This window comes from Alosa sapidissima, chromosome 22 (genome assembly GCF_018492685.1).
Source record: "Alosa sapidissima isolate fAloSap1 chromosome 22, fAloSap1.pri, whole genome shotgun sequence".
Lineage (NCBI taxonomy): Eukaryota > Metazoa > Chordata > Actinopteri > Clupeiformes > Clupeidae > Alosa > Alosa sapidissima.
In genome coordinates, this window is record NC_055978.1 from 2,645,408 (window position 1) to 2,665,948 (window position 20,541).

The 20,541-nt window shown below is 41.6% G+C and overlaps 1 protein-coding gene across 1 annotated transcript in view; it reads left to right on the forward strand.

The window, feature by feature from the left end:
• LOC121697867 (von Willebrand factor-like) overlaps positions 1–20,541 on the forward strand; it is a 169,119-nt gene that overhangs the window by 19,938 nt on the left and 128,640 nt on the right. The window contains exons 12-15 of the mRNA XM_042079654.1: positions 3,143–3,280; positions 3,709–3,858; positions 5,930–6,024; positions 6,144–6,276. Coding sequence (XP_041935588.1) covers positions 3,143–3,280; positions 3,709–3,858; positions 5,930–6,024; positions 6,144–6,276 — 516 coding nt within the window. The remainder of the gene's footprint in view (positions 1–3,142; positions 3,281–3,708; positions 3,859–5,929; positions 6,025–6,143; positions 6,277–20,541) is intronic.

Here is a 20,541-nt window from a genome sequence, read left to right on the forward strand (position 1 = left end):
TCACAGTGAGTGCAGCTATGTCATAGTGACCTGGATCTCATAGTTTATAACAGTACAGTAGGCTAGTGAGAACCGGATAATTCACAATCTCCTCTAATCTCGTATTTGTTGCCTTCACGATTTCCTTTTATATGTTTCTTATATTTAAAAGAAGATATCAATCATCATCAACAATGACAAGCCAGCTGGAACCTACTCATTTTCTCTCCCTCTCGTGCGTGCTTGGATGCGTTCTCAATTAAATGCAGTAGGCTAGCATAAGTTCAAGTTGGATCTTAATGGAGAGGACTCGAAAAGTATCAACTTTATGTAACATGCTGTTGGTGCTTTTTGACATTAAACGTTCTCTAACAAGAGTGCAAATCAGTTTGCAGTAAAGCTACTAGTGATTGGCTAAATGTTGGTCCTTCCTCTGTCTCTTGGTGCCCTACACACAGTGCGTAACGCGTGTGGGGGTAGCGGCAGTACTGTACTGTGCTCTGGCCGCTTGTCTCCGCTATTTTTTTTTTTTTTTTTTTAGTCGCGGGAAAGCGTCTGTGGGGTGACTGGTCCACGATCAGGAAATTTAGTTTTTGATTCGAGACATGTCAAGTCATCACAAGTCAAAGAGGCAAAGTCCGAGTCAAGTCTCAAGTGAATAGTATTCAAGTCCAAGTCGAGTCGCAAGTCATGCCGAATTTTATCAAGTCAAGTCTGAAGTCATTAAAATCATGACTCGAGTCTGACTCGAGTCCAAGTCATGTGACTCGAGTCCACATGTCTGGTGGACACCGTTGTATACACGCACCTCCATTCACAGACGCACCGTGACTATCACCGTCATAGACGATCGATCATAATCTCCAAAAGGATATTCTCCTTCAGAATTAGAATAGGGGAATAACATAGCTTACCTAAGACTTCATCGCACGTGAACCAACATTTGGTGTAGGCCTATTTCTGCTTAATTTCTGCTTCAATTTCTGCAACACTATGGCCTGCATCGCTTCCGCGTCATTTCATATGCACGTCTTTGTGTTTCTCGCGTGTAATACAAGTATTTCCTGAAAACTTTGCGCAGCGATTTTGGGTTTGAATCAAGCTATGGATGTCTTGCACATAGTGGAGCAGAGTAGGCCTATACATGAGATTTGTCACCGTACCTGGATCTATCGTCTATTTTAATCAGTATCGTTGTTTGTCGCAATTAATAGCCTCAAGGGCCGGATTACATTATTATTTTGTCATACGTCGCGGGCCGGAATTGGGCAGGACGCGGGCCGGGTGTTTGAGACCCCTGTTTTAAAGGGTTGCAGGTTCAAGCCCGACTCCTCTACCCTGGAAATCCAGAGTTCTCCCGAGAGTCACTGCAGAGACACAATTTGAATTTGGTTAGCGAGTCACTCTGGCAATCAATAATGATGCTCATTACCCATGCCCTGGAGCCGAGCTGCACCAATCACATTGGTGAATCTGATATAGGCGGGCCAGAGGCGAGCTAAAGAGATGACGATGATATTTTCAAACGCATGCTTAGTGCAGCCCCTGGAGTTGGGCCATTTTTATTGCTCATAGCCAGACCCTAAATCTTTCTAGATTTGGGTCTGGATTTCCAGGCTACGACTCCTCCTGATCTTTGACATAGCTATGTTATCCCAGTGAAGGTGCATGTCTTTATGGCGTGGCTATGTTAGTTCATATGAACAACATAATGTCTTTATGACGTGGCTATGTTAGTTCATATGAACAGCATAATGTCTTTATGACGTGGCTATGTTAGTTCATATGAACAGCATAATGCAGGGGTCTCAAACACCCGGCCCGCGGGCCAAATCCGGCCCGCGTCCTGCCCAATTCCGGCCCGCGACGTATGACAAAATAATAATGTAATCCGGCCCTTGAGGCTATTAATTGCGACAAACAACGATACTGATTAAAATAGACGATGTGATACTGATTAAAATAGACTATGTGCAAGACATCCATAGCTTGATTCAAACCCCAAATCGCTGCGCAAAGGTTTCAGGAAATACTTGTATTACACGCGAGAAACACAAAGACGTGCATATGAAATGACGCGGAAGCGATGCAGGCCATAGTGTTGCAGAAATTGAAGCAGAAATTAAGCAGAAATAGGCCTACACCAAATGTTGGTTCACGTGCGATGAAGTCTTAGGTAAGCTATGTTATTCACCTATTCTAATTCTGAAGGAGAATATCCTTTTGGAGATTATGATCGATCGTCTATGACAGTGATAGTCACGGTGCGTCTGTGAATGGAGGTGCGTGTATACAACGGTGTCCACTAAGCATACCATGCTTGTTTCGACCCTCTGCCCAACATAGCTTGGAGGTTGCAGTGGTAATCGTGATGATTACCCGCGATAGGAACTGTTTGACCAGAATACTTTATTGTAGGCCTATATTGTAGTAATCTATTACTAAACCACAACATATTAGGTGTTGGTATACATCTTAGGTGTTTTCCTGTTAATTTGTTATGTGGGTAATATGAAAAAAGGAAAGTAAACCTGCTTAAATATGTTCATCCAGTATTTACTGAAAGGTGCATAATTTGAGGTGCTTGCCATCCAGTGACAAATTACATGGGTAAATGTACCCCCTTCATAAACTTTTGTTTTACTCAAAGATTTTTACATTTACAGTAGGACTTCATCTCTGACCACTTTCAAGCCATGGCCTTTTGAAATTTTGATATAAAAATCCAATGGTGTTGCTTTCTTAACCCTGATGCCTAGTTTGCCAGGTTTAAAAAAGTTATGAGAGGAAATATTTTTATTTGGTGTGAAACACACACACCTGTTTTTATGTTTTTCATTTATTTTATAATTTGTATTAATATTTATTTTATCATTATTTTATTTATAAGCTAAGGTTGCTAGCACAGGTGTCTAAAACTAGATAAAAACACTTGCACTTTCTGTTTGCAGTTTTGTGTGGTATTTGAAAAAAAGAACATTGCATTTTCAGAAATAGCTGGCCCTCCAATCAGATGACGTTGGCAGAATTGGCCCCCAGCTCATTTGAGTTTGAGACTCCTGCTTTAAAACGATTCCTCCTACCGTATTAGTATCTAATGTAGTGTTTTTTGAAATGTGAGGTATACAGTTTGAACTCACCTGAATGCTTGTGTATTTTTCAGCGTTTGTCACCGTTTTCTGGCAGTCCTCCATGTTTGTTCAGGTCCTGGCCCTCTCAGGCCTTAGCATACAGGTGCAAATGGCCCCCGAGATCCAGGTCTACGTGTCCTTGCCTACAGAGCAAAATGGAACCACCACAGGTAAGTTATATTGACTGCAGAGCTTATTATTAGTATAATGTAATTATCAATTCAATTCAATTCAATCCAGTCCTCACTCACAAGATGGTCCATAGCAAAGACAAATAAAAGTGATCTTGTAATAATAATAATAATATTAATAATAATCAGTATTTCAGTTATTTCTGGTTGCAGGTTGCTGCTGAGATTATTATTATATTGACAGTAGTCTATGCTACTAATCTGTCTTGTCTCTGTCTTGTTGTTTGTGTTTTATTTGTTTGTGGGAACTTAATCACCAGTGGGTCATGTGGAGATTAAATCAGGGCTGAACATGCTGTGTTATAATGGGCAGTGTCAAGTGTCTCTGTTCCGGTAATGACCGGATTATCCGTTAGTGATCTTCAGTGCTTTGTGTGTGTGTGTGTGTGTGTGTGTGTGTGTGTCAGGCCTTTGTGGGAACTTTAACGGGGACTCAGGGGATGACTTTACCACCAGCAGCGGCATAGTGGAGAACTCTGCGGAGCCCTTTGCCCTCTCCTGGTCCCTAGAGAGCTGTGAGCCCAACATCAACCCCCTCTGCATTAACATGGACAGCGGTACCTACTCTACTCTACTTTATTCTACTCTACTCTATTCTACTCTACTATACTCTACTCTACACTCAGGGATGGGCATGAGTACTGACAGGGGGTCACCCCACGCCACTTTTATCAGTTATTTTTCCAAAATTGCCATATAATAAAGAGCATCCGTCAAGCCTTTTGGATAACTGAAACTATATGATCATGGGAGAAAATAGTGCAAGACCATAGCGGTCATAGCCTATAGTGTTTAATAGACTAGCACATAGCGTTTAATAGAATAGTTGCATAGGCTACAATACAAGTAAATAGACTATAGTCATAAATAAACAGACTCACCACTAGCAGGCCTAGGCTACAGTTGAGTGCAAAATCTCATCATCACTGTGTCTTTCCATTCATTTCAAAATGTTCTTGTAAGATCCTGCTCAAAAGTCCATTGCACATAGGGCCTACTGATAATATTGCAACATTGAACGTAGGCTATGTGATCACTCAAACTGTTCTTTAAAGTACAGAACTAACTAACACATTTACGAAGTGGCTAGGTAGAGGCACCAAATGTGATGGAAAGATTAAGAGCGAACAGGACACTCGGCATGGCTTTTAGTATTTGTGCTGCTCTGACAGTCCACTTGACTGTTAGTCTACTGTATTTGAGTTTGGAGATGTACTGTTTTGCAGCGACAGGCTACGAATGCCGACTCCACAACTGTCACACTTCCCAGCCAGGCCATGATAGGCTTTTTGTCACTGCATCCAAAAATGTCTCCCTCTGGATAAAGCAGGTTAAGACCTGTGCCGCATTGCGCTCACTAAAGGGCGATTCCATCTCCCCTATTAAAGTAGCCCTGAAAAATGTTCGGTAACTCAAGAAACACTTCCTTAAGTATACTGACAGTATTTACTCTGTTGGTGTAAACAATGTTTTGTGACAATAACTCAGACAAACAATCCAAATGGATGACTTATTTAGGTAGCATTTTAACCTAACTAAGTTATTTAACACCATTTCTACCACACTTATGGTGAGTTTCATTACAGTTGAATAATTTTGTATACACCTGAAACTTGTGTGTGCACAACCTCTATCAATGTAAATACAAAAAAAAAAAAATCAGTTTGTCACATTAATACCATCCTATCAGTTAAGCCAGCAATTAGAAGCCAATAATTCTGACATTATTAATCATTTCTTATTTAAAATGTACAAAATTGGAAATGTCCTTGTTTGAGGTATCTTGTCAAGACCAGAGCACTGAAATATTTCACAGGTCAGAGAGCTGTAACTGTAAAACAGAAAAAAGAAAGGAAAACAGCTCAATAACTCATGTGTTGCGATCTAAGCTTGTGAACTTAAGTCCTTGTGCTGTCCTTGTGTGAGCAAAGGAGTGTGTGTAACCTATGCTAGTCGTGTCTCCTCAGCTGATGCCTTTAAGCACGACTAACTTCTCAAACAGTGTTGCATTCAGACGACGCCTATGGGGCCTGTTAATCAGTCCAGCAAAGGAAAATAAACGCTCTCCCCTGGAGCAGAGGGGCTTGACCATGTGAGGGTGCCACAAACAGAAAGAGACAGAGATTTTGTGCTTTATAGATAGTTAGATAGATGTCTTCACAGTGTTTCACAGAAAGTATTTTAAAGTATTTTGAAAATACAACACTGAAGTATTTTGATACAAAATACGAAGGCATTTTCATCATCTCAATAAAATACAAATTACAAAATAGTATTTTGTATTTGAAATACGTATTTTAAAAACATGTATTAGAAATACTGCCCATCCCTGTCTGCACTACTATACTCTCTCTCTACTCTACTATATTCTACTCTACTCTATTCTACTCTACTTTATTCTACTCTACTCTACTATATTCTACTCTACTCTATTCTACTGTACTCTACTTTATTCTATATACCTTTGTTTGCGTTAGCAAAGAAATGGCTTATAGCTTGTGGCAGAAGGCATGGAGTCGCATCAAAATAAATCACTCAAGGTTCAAAATAGCATTACACTTCAGTGGTAGTGTGGAGAGGGTCCCCACAGACAAATCGAATTGTCTCCATTGGTGCTTTCTCTTGCAGAAATATTAGCTGAGGAGCACTGCAACCAGCTGAGAGACCCTAATGGGATCTTTGGTCCCTGTCACCATTATATACCCTATGACCAATACTATCAGGTACTCAGACTAAAGCCTTTTGTATGAAGTAGCACTTAAAACATAATTTGATACTTTAAATAATATTTTTTATTTATTTTACCTAATACACTTTTAATAATGTATTGTGCTGTTTTTAGGCCTGCCTCAGTAAAACATGCCACTGCCAGTCGGGGCTTCAGTCGTGTCTGTGCGTCGCCCTCGGCAACTACGCCAAAGCCTGTGCTTCTGTTGGGGCCTCTGTGGGAGACTGGAGAGCAGCAGCCAACTGCAGTGAGTCCACCTGGGATACCACACATACAGATACATACATACATACATACATACTAATACTAATACTAATATATACATACATACATACTAATACATACATACATACAAGTTTTGATCCTGTGAGGGAAATTTGGTCTCTGCATTTATCCTAATCCATAAATTAGTGAAACACACTCAGCATACAGTGAGGTGAAGAACACACTAATCCCGGTGCAGTGAGCTGCCTGCTACAACAGCGGCGCTCGGGGAGCAGTGAGGGGTTAGGTGCCTTGCTCAAGGGCACTTCAGCTGTTCCTACTGGTTGGGGTTCGAACCGGCAACTCTCTGGTTACAAGTCCGAAGCGCTAACCAGTAGGCCATGGCTACATGAGTTATATGAAGTAGTGGCAGACTACTGAAATGACCACCATTCTAACTTTCACTCACCTGATGAGAACTTTGTGAACTCTGTATGAATATTTGAACGAGTGAATAAAAAATATAAATAATTATACCAGAAAGTTCCAGAACTATGACTTGAATAGAAGTTAGTTAGTTATTAACAATTAATTGATAAACTTTTAGAATACTTTGAGCACTGATGCAGTCAGCAGAGGCCTCTTACATTGTTTGCAGGTACAGTAGGCCTACTATACATTTCATTCCATTTTCGATGGCAAACGCGAAACAGCGCCAAAACAACCACCAATGGACAAAAAGAGTATTACATGTGTACTGTTAAGACCCGCCATAGAGAATGAATGGGGGGAATTACGGAGGTTATAGTTTGACGATGTCGTACTCCCGTACGGGCCTTATCCTATATACCACGGACATGTTTTGGGGGCCACCTAAAATGAGGTGGCGAGCCGTAGTTTGGGGACCACTGCAATACATAGATACATACATACATACATACATACATACATACATACATACACACAGTATACAGTACATACACACATTTATACTATATTTAACAACTGCAGTGAGTCCACCTGGGACACGACACATACAGATACATACATACACACATACAGTACATACATACACACATATAGTACATACATACATACATATAGGGGTGTGGTGGTAAAATAAGAGGTGGGTAAACTATGAATTGTGATTACAGTAAGGTAGACTGTGCCATGAGGTATATCAGATTTTTTCCCCCACGGTCTGCTGAGAGAAAAGAAAAAAAAAAACACCCACACATTTAAAAGAAGAACAAAACAAAATAAAAGTAAAAAGAAAAACATAAATCACACCATGTCTAATCAGTCTCTACAGAAGTATCACCTAGTTCCTTGTCAATAGAGTTCAACATATCAGAGATCTGCTCAGCCGCGTCTTTCCATAGGTTAATGGTTCTCCGTTTTGCCTTGTTTATCCTTGCTGTAGAAAGTTCAAGTAGGACAATGTCCAAGAAATAAGCCATCCACTGCTGCATAGAAAGTGAGTGTGGTGGCAACCATCTCTGCACTATCATTTTCTTGGCCGTGGTTGACCCCGCAAGCCAGATTTTCCTGTTTTTCAAACAGTTGAAGTTTGGAATCATCATTCAATAAACAGACAATGGGGTCAACAGGAATTGGACGGCCTATTAAGTCACCTATAGTCTCTGCTATTTTGTGCCAAAATTCCTGTACTTCTTCACATTCCCATACCATGTGTAGAAAGGTCCCAGTTTGTTCTGGTTTCCAGAAAGTGCAGTGGGGACTTGGAATGGCTTTTGTTATGAACCTTTTCTGAGGAGTCCAATATGTCCTATGACAGATGTTAAAGTGGATATGTTGGTGGTTTGGGTTTTTAGAGCAATGAAAAATGTTATCCCACACCGCTTCCCAGTCAATCATGTCGTTTCCAATATTCAAATCTCGTTCCCATATTTGAATTATAGGACGTTTCCCTGTAATTGCCTCCATCATTGTCTTATAGACAGTAGATGCCACTCTCCTTACTGGAAAGTAAAAAAACAATTTCCAAATGGGGTGTGTGTCAAGTGGAGTTCCCCATGATATATCCTGACTTTTCAGGGCTGATTGTATGCATAAATACATGTAGAATGTTGTTTTGGGGATCGTTTACATGAGAATAGGCCTACATTATAATTTCAAAACCGGACTAGCCTACTCAGGAACCGCTTGTTGTAGGCCTACCGATGCTAGTTGTCACATAAGTTCATTGTTAATTTTCCTGCAAACCATTTATCACAGCAATTTGGCGCTAATATCATTGGAAAGCTTAGATTCCCGCCGTTCACGTGATATCTGCGTATGATATGCTATCTGTGTGATGGGTTCTCCGCAATTTTAGTTTAACCTGAACTTGAGCAGCTGGCACGTTCGTGATGAATAGTTTAATAATTCCCCCGCACAAGTGGTTTCATTTCAAAGATTCTACCGCGCTGCTATTCCACCAATCGAAATAGCCTACCAGAAATATGGGCATTCTAGAACATCTTGGAGGTCTGAGCTGAGCGCTTGCTTTGACTGGCTTGAGTCTGTGCGTGAAGGGTGCGCAACTGGTCAGTGTTTTCTTTCTTTCTTTTATTCCAATTTCGGGTCTGTCAGTCACAGTGAAAACCGGGGACTTTTCCGGGGACAGCTCCAGCCGGGGACAGGTCACCGAAATCGGGGACTGTCCCCGGAAACCGGGGACGTCTGGTCACCCTAGCTTAAACTTAATACTGTTGCAAATTCACTTGAGTATAAACTATCCACTTTAACTAATGTAAGTAATGTTATTCAGCTAGTTGTCATTTCAAAGAAATTACACTTCTCCGTTTAAAATGTTACCTTAGCTAAGAGGATAGCTAGCATGCTAACAACCGGACAGTAACTGGCAGCAGCATGGTCTGATATTAAGTTATTTTATTACAAATCCGAACGCTAAAAAACTACACTTTTAGGCTTAAAATGATCCCAAACACTTACAGATTATGACAAAATTTTCCAAAAAACCCTCAACAAATCCAGAAAGACATAATGACCAATTTATTGGTAAAATTCCACAAGTCTCCATTGACATTAGTGCAGCGAGGGTTTACTCTGGTCTGCATAAAGGGGTATTTTCCCCCCTCCCCCTTGCAATAATCGAACGCGGAAATTGTCGAACGTTTGCGCCTCTCGCTCCGCTTTAACCCTCTCTGCTTATAGGTCTGTAACTGGCACAATGTTTTGGATCTTTGCCTTTTTTGGGTAAGACTGATATAAGTGCAGTATTTGTTTGTTGTAGAAAAGTGCCTCTCTCCATAGCTGGGTTAAAGCTTGTAGGATTGTAGGTCCAAGAATATCAAAATACTGCAATAATAGTTCTGATGGGATTCTGTCTAAGCCTGGGGTTTTGCCCTTTTTAGTGCCCTTTAATGCAGTTTTAAGTTCCTCTAGTGAGATTGGTTGGCCCAATTCTTCAGCCTCATCTGGACTTAAAAATCTGGAGCTACCTTGTCTAAGAAATTCTTGACATTGTGCTGTGTTGGAATTGGTTGGGCACTTATACAATTCTGAATAAAATGACTTGAAGGTGGTATTAATATCCTGGTAATTTGTTGAGATGCCATTCTCTGTGAATATGCTATTAATTGTGGCCCTGGATTCATTTTGTTTTAGCTTGAGAGCAAATAGTTTGCTGCCATTGGAATAATAGTTTTGTCTTACTCTATGCATTAAGAATTCAGCTCTCCTTCTCAGTAAATCATTTAGTTCTGCTCGGTTTGTTACAAGAGCATTGTGAATTGTTCTAGAAAATTTACTTTTAAGTTTGTGCTCCAAAGATTGACACTGTTCCTCTAACTCTTTAATCCTTTCTTGTCTTTTCCTTTTTAAATGGGCTGTAAAGGAGGATGTAAAATCCCTAATAAACCCCTTGCTTGCCATACATATGCTGGGTCTGTAGTTGAAGCTGTATTAATTACTAGAAATTCGGCCATTTTTGCTCTAAACTCTATGTCAAATTCTGTGTTCTGAAGAAGAGATGTGTTAAATTGCCACCTTCTAGATTTCCCCCCTGAAGTATTACAGTTAAATGTTGATATTATTGGGCTGTGATCTGATAAGATTGCTGGATCCATAACTATAGATGGAAACATTGGTCTCAATTCATTAGAGCACAACAATGCGGGAATGTGATAGGTGACGCGTGGAGAAGAATGTGTAATCTTTGCAAGTTGGGTTATGAAGTCTCCAAATGTCATGTCTGCAGACTGTCCACTGTTGTTTTAAACGACTCTGACACCTGTTGTTGAGCTGTCGTGTGGGTAGCACCTGACCTGTCTTGTTTTAAATCCAGCACTGCATTCATATCTCCTCCAACAATTAAAGAATATTCGCTTACTGAAAGCGCAAGCAGTTCATTAGTTAACCTTGGGAAAAAAGTTTAATCTAATATGGCTGGTGCATATATAAGATACTCTTCCAGTGATGTCTTTGCTACATTTATCTATGGTAAGGCCGCACTTCCTTGATATCAGTATAGTGGTGCCCTTGGTCTTGGTATTGTCGCTGGATGAAGCTGCTACTTTGTAATGTTTATTTTGTAGGCAATTCACATCTTTCTGGCGCAGGTGTGTTTCTTGTATGAGCGCTATGTCTATACACTTTCTTTTTAGAAAATCCAAAAACTTGTGCCGTTTGACTGGGCTATTGAGACCTCTAATATTGACAGACATAACAGAAAGTTCAGCCATTTTCTAAATGTTGCTGCAGATTGAAATGTACTCTACCTGACTTCTCTACTAAAAGAATTTTCTTGACAGACTGTATAGTTACAAAAATAAGCAAGGTGTAATAAAAACATAAAATATAAAATCCCCCTTTCCCCCCCGAGACCACAACACCCCCCACACAAAATTAAGATACGTGGCCACATCAAACGCAGGTAACACCAATCCCAGCCCACCAAAAACACAGGTCTTAAGGTTTCCACATGTTAAGCAAACAGTTAGGTAACCGTTTCGGTCATTTTAAGTTGCAAAAGTAGGCTTACAATTAACAGTAACAATGGTAAGCCCTTTACGGGGAGTAACTGAAATGAATAAAGTCATATGGCATACTAAAGCATAGCCTACAGGGCTCTACACTAACATTTTTTTCAGGAACACTTGTGTGCCCAAGTTAAAAAATTTAGGAGCACAGACAAAAATTTGGGCGCACAGTCAGTTCTGTGCTTAACTTACACATAATCTAACATTATGTAAGGGATAATGTATAGAACGCCGGTCATTATGGGGAAAATAAGTCCCGACAGGGCGAACCGGACCCCGATGCGCCATGACGCGGTCTTGTTTCGCCCTGAAGGGACTTATTTTCCCATGATGACCGGCGTTCTATACATTATCCCGCTTATTATACGGCTACTTGCCAAAACGAAAAAATAAACTCCATGATATGTCTCTTTACACTTATTTGTTACCGTTTCGTCGTGGCTTTTGCTGAGAAACAAATAGTTCGCAACACACAAACTTGAATCAAACATTCTTTAGAACACAGCTGATCAACCGTCTGCTTTCACTTTTGAATGAAGTTCCAAGCACAAACTCCGTTGCCATTGACAGCGGTCATTCTTGTTTTCAGAGGTCCTTTCCCAAGAAATAATGACCGCTAGAACTTTCGGAAATCCCATTCAAGTCAATGGAGCATTCTACTTGCATTGTGAAGAGCCGTATAATAAACTGCAGCTAACAGTTAAACATGCCAGTGCACCAATTGCGAATATTAAGAATGACTGACAACATTTAGGCTACAGGAAGGATTTTAAAGATTAGTGCCTACTTTATTTTCAGTCTGTTCTATTTTCCTACATTTTGTTAATGTAAAATAATATAATACATTGCCATATTTGCATTTAGCCTGTATATCAAGTATCCTGTCAAATGTAGGCTAATTTATTTATTTGTGAATCCATCTATAGCTAATCCAAATATGCCCATGGTGACCTATCTGACTGCATACTGCCTAATACTACTACTAAAACAGTCCATTTTCTCTTCCACAAAACCCAACATAGGCTAATCAAGGATATATGTTTTATACTTTTAGTTTTTATTTGAAATATCTGCATTGATGGGGGCAGTAGGCAAACGTTAGGCCTACTTTCGTTTTGCACTTCAGCTTGTATTCGGTGTAAACAAACAAGCATGCGTGGAAGCCTGGAGTTATCAGTAGCGTTCTACCTTTGAATAAAATGGGAGTATTACGGGAGGCTACTTTTGTGCCGGTTCGCTGCAGATATATTTTGCATATTGCAGCCAATACGTCAACTGGGCTAAAAGGCATGTTAGGTTACCTTTCCTTCTCTCACTGCATTCTCAGAATCTCATCCTGTTCCTACGACGAGTATTAGGGCCACACATGAAGAAAATGATTTTTTTTTTGCCATGGCGAGATTAAACTCGACATGTTGACTTTAAAGTCGACATGTCAACATTAAACTCGACATTTCGAGAATAAAGTTGAAATGTAATGTCGACTTTAATCTCGATGTGTCGACTTTAAAGTCGACATGCTGACAGTAAACTCGCAATAGGCCCTACTGTTTAAACATAGCCTACACAGTTTAAGCTATGTAGCCTACACTAATACACAATATGTTACATGAAAAATGGGCTTCAAATAGGTGTTATTTCAGATAGATTGCAGATATTCAGATAGATTGCGTCTTGTCTGTTAACTACTCAATGCCGTCATTGTGAAGTGCTGTCTCGCGGTTATGGAAATACCATGCACTATGCCGTTTAGGCTAAATAGCTAGAAAAATATATGTATCCAATGATATAATGTTTCTATACAAAATGTTATTTCAGTCTGTTTTACGTGGGTAAGGCCACTGCACATCCAAATAACTGCCCTTCATGACCCACAGGCCGTCACTCTCCATAGGATAACATGGCAAAACTCATTTTTCTAAAACTGCTTTTCCATGTCTCACCTGCAATACGTAGCCTATAGCAGGCTAGAAACACAGGTATAGCCTAAGCATATATACTATTTTGATGCTGGGAGAGAATATGTGTGCATGCACTTTATTTATGCACTAGGCTATGTGTGCATGTAGGCTACTAGCCTACATGGGGTGGTCGGGAGGACAGCTTCATTCATCCCTAGACATTCAGCAATAGGCTGTTTTGCATCCATTACAAACAAGCAACGTGAAAGTCTAGGATTGGGGAGAGCGCCTAGTATGCAGTTGAACCTTTAGATGAAAAACAACACTTTAATAATGGGCCTACAATAAATAAATAAACCGCTAATGACGTTTAGGCTACTTTTGACCATCGCATTTATCGCCTGTAACTCCGTGATAGGACCTACTGTAACAGCAAAGTAGCCTATTTGGCTGAGCAACGTAGGTTAATATGTTCTATGTTTTGTCCACATGATATAGTCCTATGTCTGATCATTGTTGCACTCGAACACTCTGAATCATTGTTGCACTAGTTGCATTGTTTCATTCGTCCTCCCTTTCAATCGTCTCGAGCGGTCGTTCTCTCTCCAAACTAACTTTATTCTCAAAATGTTGAGTTTAATGTCGACACGTCGAGATTAAAGTCGACATGATATTTCAACTTTATTTTCGAAATGTTGAGTTTAATGTCGACATGGCGACATTAAAGTCGATACGTCGAGATTAAAGTCGATCTTACATTTCAATTTCTTTCTCGAAAAGTCGAGTTTAATGTCGACATGGCGACTTTAAAATCGACATGTCGAGTTTAATCTCGTCATGGCAAAAAAATGTTTTCCTTCATCTGTGGCCCTAATACTCGTCGTATGTTCCTCCTATATCCAATGAATTCGGTGGATAGAAAAACTAATTTCTTCAATCTTTGCATCTTGGCTGGCTAGTCTAACTTTCCACTTTTTCTGCGCGCTCTTGGATTTGATAGAAGCGACTACTAGCGAGTCACAACACGAAACTGCTAACGTTGATGGGAGGTGTAGTTTTTATGCTGCATTCGCGACGTGATTCTATGGTTTGCACCAGTAATGTTTCTCGATGTTGCGGTGTATTTTGTAGACAAATATTGACATGGTTAGAAGTCATTCGCACCAGTGCGCCTAAATATTTTTTTGCACTCGCACGGCATCATTTTTACTCGCATGTACGAGTGAAATGGGCGACCTGTAGAGCCCTGGCCTATGATCGCCGTTTACTTGCGATTTTGTCCATTCAGCTTAGAACGTTAGAATTGCGGCTGCACTTACATAATCCTCTGGGATAACTTTACCACAACAGTTCAGTTCTCATTTCACACTAGGTGAGCTTGGTCGAGATGATTCAGACGGCTCTTGTTGCAGCATCTCTGATGAGGTCATCTCTTCCTCCGGGCGTCCGCTCATACTCGCCTGATGATCCTGGCGAGGTCGCACCTGCATGTCTGTGTCGCTCGCGTAATCCTCCTTGCCCAAGTTTTCATAGAAGTCTTCAGCTTCTTTGGCCGTCTTGAATAGTAGCTGTTGTCCTCTGTGGGTCACTTTTAATGTGGCGGGATAGATGAGGAAGTTTGAGACCCCTTTCGCATGCAGCTTACTTTGTACATCCACAAACTGTTGGCGTCTCTGCATGGTGTGCGCACTGTAGTCTGCTTTGAATCGGATCGTCCCAGTAAACAAAATAAAGTCCTGGCGACGTTCCCTAAAGGTCCCCTGGCGAACGTCACCTCCTCGACATTGTGTAGGGTTCCCGTTATATCCCGCGGACCTCTGTTCGGGAGGTCTAAAAGACGTCCACGAGACTTTGAGAGGACGTCCTGTAATGGTCACCGCGACGTTATGCGCGCGACGTTTATATTTCCGTGATGGTAAAAAAAACAAAAAAAAAACATGAAGTGCGATTTGGTATGGTATTACATCCTGTAAATCTCAGCGTTGCTAGGAGAGAGGTAGACGGAACATGAACACGCATTAATGACTTGTTCTACAACTACGCAATCAACTTCACTTACCTCATATTTTCACGCATGTATGATGAGTAGACATGGACATTTATACCGGGCTAGGATGTGCTGCTTTCACATCTACGGTGTCATTTTCTTAATAAACTAATACGACGTTTTAATGGGCATATCCCGTAGCATATTGTTCAAAACATCATCAGAGTAGGCCTAGGCTAGCCTAAGATAAATTGTTCAAACCATATTGTTTCAAAATATTAAAAACTAATAATAGCCAAAAATACTAAATTAATCGCAATGCATGCTGGAAAGCAAAGCTCAACATGAAATAAAGTACATGAAACATAACTAGAATGCATTGACGTTATATCCACTCGTTTTCTTGGACCTGCTGTGATCAAACAGGGACAGCCTATAAATGTAAGCCTTTCTTCCTGGAACATCGTTTTGTCTAGGCTATGAATGCTCTTTATAGCCAACTTTAAGATGAAATAAATAGATTCTGATGTTTCTATTCTATATCATTGTTTTTTTTTTAATAAACAGTAGGGTGATATCAGGTAAAATGGGCCATCAACTAAAATGGGCCATTTAAGGTTTGGGGGTCCCAGCCCCTCTGGAATTTAGAGCCAATGACTGCAAAGGATTTCAGACTGTTGTCATAACTGTGCTTGACAAGTAACAGGTGATTTGATTGGTTTATGGTTGCTATGGTGGGCGGGGCAATAGTTCAAATCAAGACTGCACCAGAAAGCTGCATGGTAAGTAGCCTGGCATATCAAATCTAACTAAACTATTATAAGGATGATAAATCTATAAAAAACAAACATGCACATAAAAAAAACTGTGCATAATATCTGTCTTGATGGCATCCACCAGAAATAATGCTGTTAGTTTGGTATATGAACTTATTTTTTGTAAAAGTGATGTTTTTCTTAGCGGCCCAATTTACCTTAACCCACTGAGGTAAAATGGGCCACATGGTTTCAGCTAAAATGGGCCATCCTCTGTGTCACTCACAAACACACATACACATGTGTGTGAGGGTGTGTGTGTGTGTGCACATACACATTCGCCCACACACTCGCACACCAACCAACACGCACACATGCACGGACACAAACACACGTACACACACACACACACACACGCACCCAGTAATAATGGTGGTCGATATTTTATTTACAGTGAGTATGGCAAATGCGAATGAAGTGAGAGGAGAGGAGAGAGGGAGAAGGAAAGAGAGAGGAAATGAGAGGAGGAAGGATGAGAGAGGAGACAAGCAGAGAGGAGACAAGCAGGAAGTGAGAGAACAGGTGAGGAGAAAGAAATGCAGAGGAAATGAGAAGAGACAGAAAGAGAGAAAAGAGAGGAGGAGCAAGGGCCAGAGAGGAGAGGATACAAAGATAAAACAGGGAGAGAAAGGAAGGCCAAACAACTACAATCTGTGGAAAGTGGAGAGGATGAAGGGGGCCTTAGATGAATACAGGGAGGGAGTGAAGACAGGAATTCCAGTGAGTGTGCACCTCTTGTCACGTGCATGGGGTGTGCCGCGTTCCACGCTGCAAAGACGCATTAGTGGAAAGGTGACGGGCAGCAAACACGTGTCAGGGCGGAAGCCCTACCTTCCACAGGAGGCGGAAAGGGAGCTTGCTGCCACCCTAAAGACCTTGGCGCAGAGGGGTTTTCCATTCACCAAACGCGATGTCCAGCAGGTAGCCTTTGATTTCGCAGCTAAGAACCAGATATCTGTTTTTTCCAAGACAGCAGGGAGGGCTGGATACTACTGGTTCCACAATTTTTTGAAGCGCAACCCAGAGCTTGGGATGCGAAAACCAGAGGTCCTATCTGCAGCACGGGCTGCTGGACTTAACAAAGTGGTGGTCAACCAGTGGTTTACCCAATATGAGAGTCTTCTGGTCGAGCTGGGTATTGCGGGCACACCGTCACATATCTGGAACTGTGACGAGTCTGGCCTTCAGGACCAGTTCAGTTCCACAAAGGTCGTTGGGCAGGTTGGCCAGCCATGTGTGGAGGTGTGTGCCGGAGAGAAGGGGGAGACAACAACTTGTCTGGCAGCATTCAATGCAGAAGGCATATACAGCCGAACCATGATTATTTTTAAGGGGAAGCGTGTTCCCCTTAAACAAATGTTCAAATGTTGGGGTCAAATGTTCATTCAGTCCCTCCCTAAGGATGACCCCAGGCCCCACCTTCTCCTCCTTGACGGCCACAGTAGCCATGTCTATAACATGGAGTTTATTAAGCTACTGAAGAGCAAGAATGTGCACATAATGTGCTACCCTGCCCACACAACCCATGCGCTGCAACCGGCAGACAAGGCCCTCTTTAAGAGTTTGAAGCACCACTGGGACCAGGAAGGCAGGAAGTGGACGAGGATGATGGCGGGGCAGAAGCTGTCAAGGATGGAATTTTTTACGGTGTTCAGCAGGGCTTGGGCAAAGGCTGCCACTGTTGAAAATGCCCAGGCAGGGTTCCGGGGGACAGGGATGTTCCCACTCAATAAAGACATCCTCCCTGAGACTGCTTTTGCTCCCAGCAAGACCACCGAAAGAGTGCTACCATCCACTCTACCATCCTCACCCACAAGGCCGCAGTCTCTCCCAACCCCGCCCACTGGACCATGGTCGCCCCTGCTGACCTTGACCCACTCTGCCCGCCAGCCATCAGCTCTGCTCTCTGGACATCAGTCCTCCCATCCACCAGCCAGACCTCAGTCGCCTGCCGATCCGCCAGCCAGACTTCAGTCCTCTGCTTCCCTGACACCCCTGCTCCAGATGAGAATGAGAGAATGAGAATGATCTCCAGATGAGAAGGTGGTGTTTGAAGAGGTTGTGTTGGAGGAAGTACCGGAGGAAGATAATGATATCTTCAACCAGTTCACACCACAGGAAGAAACACACTCCCCGGATGAGGGAACTTCCACCTCCACAGTAAGTGATATTTTATACTACTTTCAAACTTGACATGTTACATGACATGTTACACATGCATGCTCACGCAAACATACACATGCACATTCATGCATGCACGCACACACACACATACACACAATTTAGTCCCTAATCATATAAAATGTACACAAAATAATTATCCTATGTCTTGCAATAACATAGGCTCTTTTTGTCATTTTCTTTTTGTTCAGTCTGTGACATTCACTGACTTGATCACAGTGCCACAAAGGGAGAGAGCCATCAGAAAACGTATGAAGCCACCCTCATATAATCTTTCAAGTGAGGAACACATTGACTATATCACAAAAAAAACATCCAGCAAGAAACCAGCTAAGCAAGCCAGCAAGTGCCCGCTCAGCAAGCAACCAAAAGGGAAAAGAAAGCAGGAAAAGAAAAGCAAGTCACCATGCAAAGTTTGCAACACCCACTATGGTGACCCAGAGGATCCTAAGGCTACTGAGGAATGGGTAAAATGTGACCCTTGTTCTGCCTGGTTTCACGAAACCTGTGGCGAAGAGAATGGGATCTGTGCTGACGATGGGTTCATTTGCAAAGACTGTCTTTGAAACACCTTTTCATCACATACACACACTAATGATATCAATGTTTTAATGTTTAATATATCAGTTACCAGTTTTGTATGAATTTCTGTAGTTTGCGCATTTCGTTCAAAATGTGTTCTTCACACACACACACACACACACACACTGATCTGTCACTGATCTATTCACTGATCTGTGCTGTTCCAAAAAATTTTAATTGCACATTTGAATATGTGAGTTTGTACCCACAATGTGTTTTTAATGGCACATATGAATATTTGTTTTGAAATTAAAATTGATGATAAATTACCATTCCCTTTGCATTTTGACTGGCCGAATGCTTACCTGAAACAGCTGGCCCATTTTACCTTAGATGCTGGCCCATTTTACCTGAAACTGCTTATGCAAAAAAAGTTGGCACAGTTGATGTTTCAAGAACTATAGGGCCTAAATAATTATATTTTATGACATAATTTCAACACAAAATGATCAAAAACAGTCATTAGTAATCATAAAAACACTTGGAAAAGGCATATATAGTATTATATTATTTTCCCACCTGATTTACCAAAAAGTGGCCCAATTTAGCTGATATCACCCAGGCTCTGGTGAGGCAGAGAGCTTCTGCTCCTCGTTAGAAATCTCATCGGATATGTGCACTCTTTGCTGTTTCCACAAGGAGCTGCTGTAACATCGGGGACAGCTAGGCCTATGCGTGGCAGTTTTAAACGCGAGCATGCGTCAAATAAATTACAATGACATTTAGACAAGTAATTAAGAAGCAGTATCCTTAATTCTTCTGCAATGTAGAGCTAGATAGTTTTGCTTTACAAATTAAGTAGTCACTTATGTTGCTAGACAACCCTAAACAAATGCTACGTGGTCTGTTTTTAACATTTCTCTAGTTTTATTGCATCGTATTCAGCTCCAAAAGGCGGTTCAGTCCCAATTCGGCCATGTGTGTGTTTCTGAAAATAAAACAGATAAACATGGAGCACATACATTTTGAGTTTAACGTTAACCCTTTTCCCAGTTTATGAAGTTGTGGGTCTATGAGCAAAGTAGACATATGGTTCTACTTTGCTCATAGACGCACAACTTCATAAACTGTATGATATCTTGCCTTAGACTACGGTAGGCTAATGCAGCTACTGCTAGAGACTAGATAGATAGATACTTTAGTCATCCCCAGACGTGTAACGTGAAGTCGTGCATGGATGTGATGTCTCCGTCCTGCAGGCGGTAGCCAGAGCGCTCTCAACTCCGCTGCCATGTGTGAATAAACAAACGTCCCCCCGTGTTCCCGGTATAACGTTATTGTCTGGTCGAGGTATTTGAAATGACCAAATGCAAATGTCATCTGAGGGACCTGACGGTGACGTCCCCAGAAAGTCCTGCACCGGATGTCACGCAATAACCAAACGATAACTTGCTCCGGACGTCAATAAGGTCACCAGAACGTCCGCTAGAGAACATGACGTTTGGGACCAATCAGGGACGTCGTGAATGTCGGCATGAGGTCCGGGGGACGTCCCGTGTTTGTCGGGGTTGTCGTTGTATTGTCCGGTTTTCTGTGCTTGCCTTGCCCCATTAAGGATTGCTTGGCGATCTTGGTATAAGGCATTTGAAAATCATGGTGCGGGATCCCGGTTTTCTACCTTTTCCTTTCGCATAAATTCGATGTGCCCTCTCCAGTTTAATGGTGGGTCTGTTCTGTAGAGTGGGTATCCACACAGGTATCTGTCGTTGTAGGAATCCGATGGGATCATTTGCCTCACGACCTTCCTCTAGCCCTGTAATGCATATATTATTGCGACAAGAGCGGTCCTCCAACTCAGCTAGCTTTTGCTCGAGTTCTTTCTGGTCGCTAGCACAG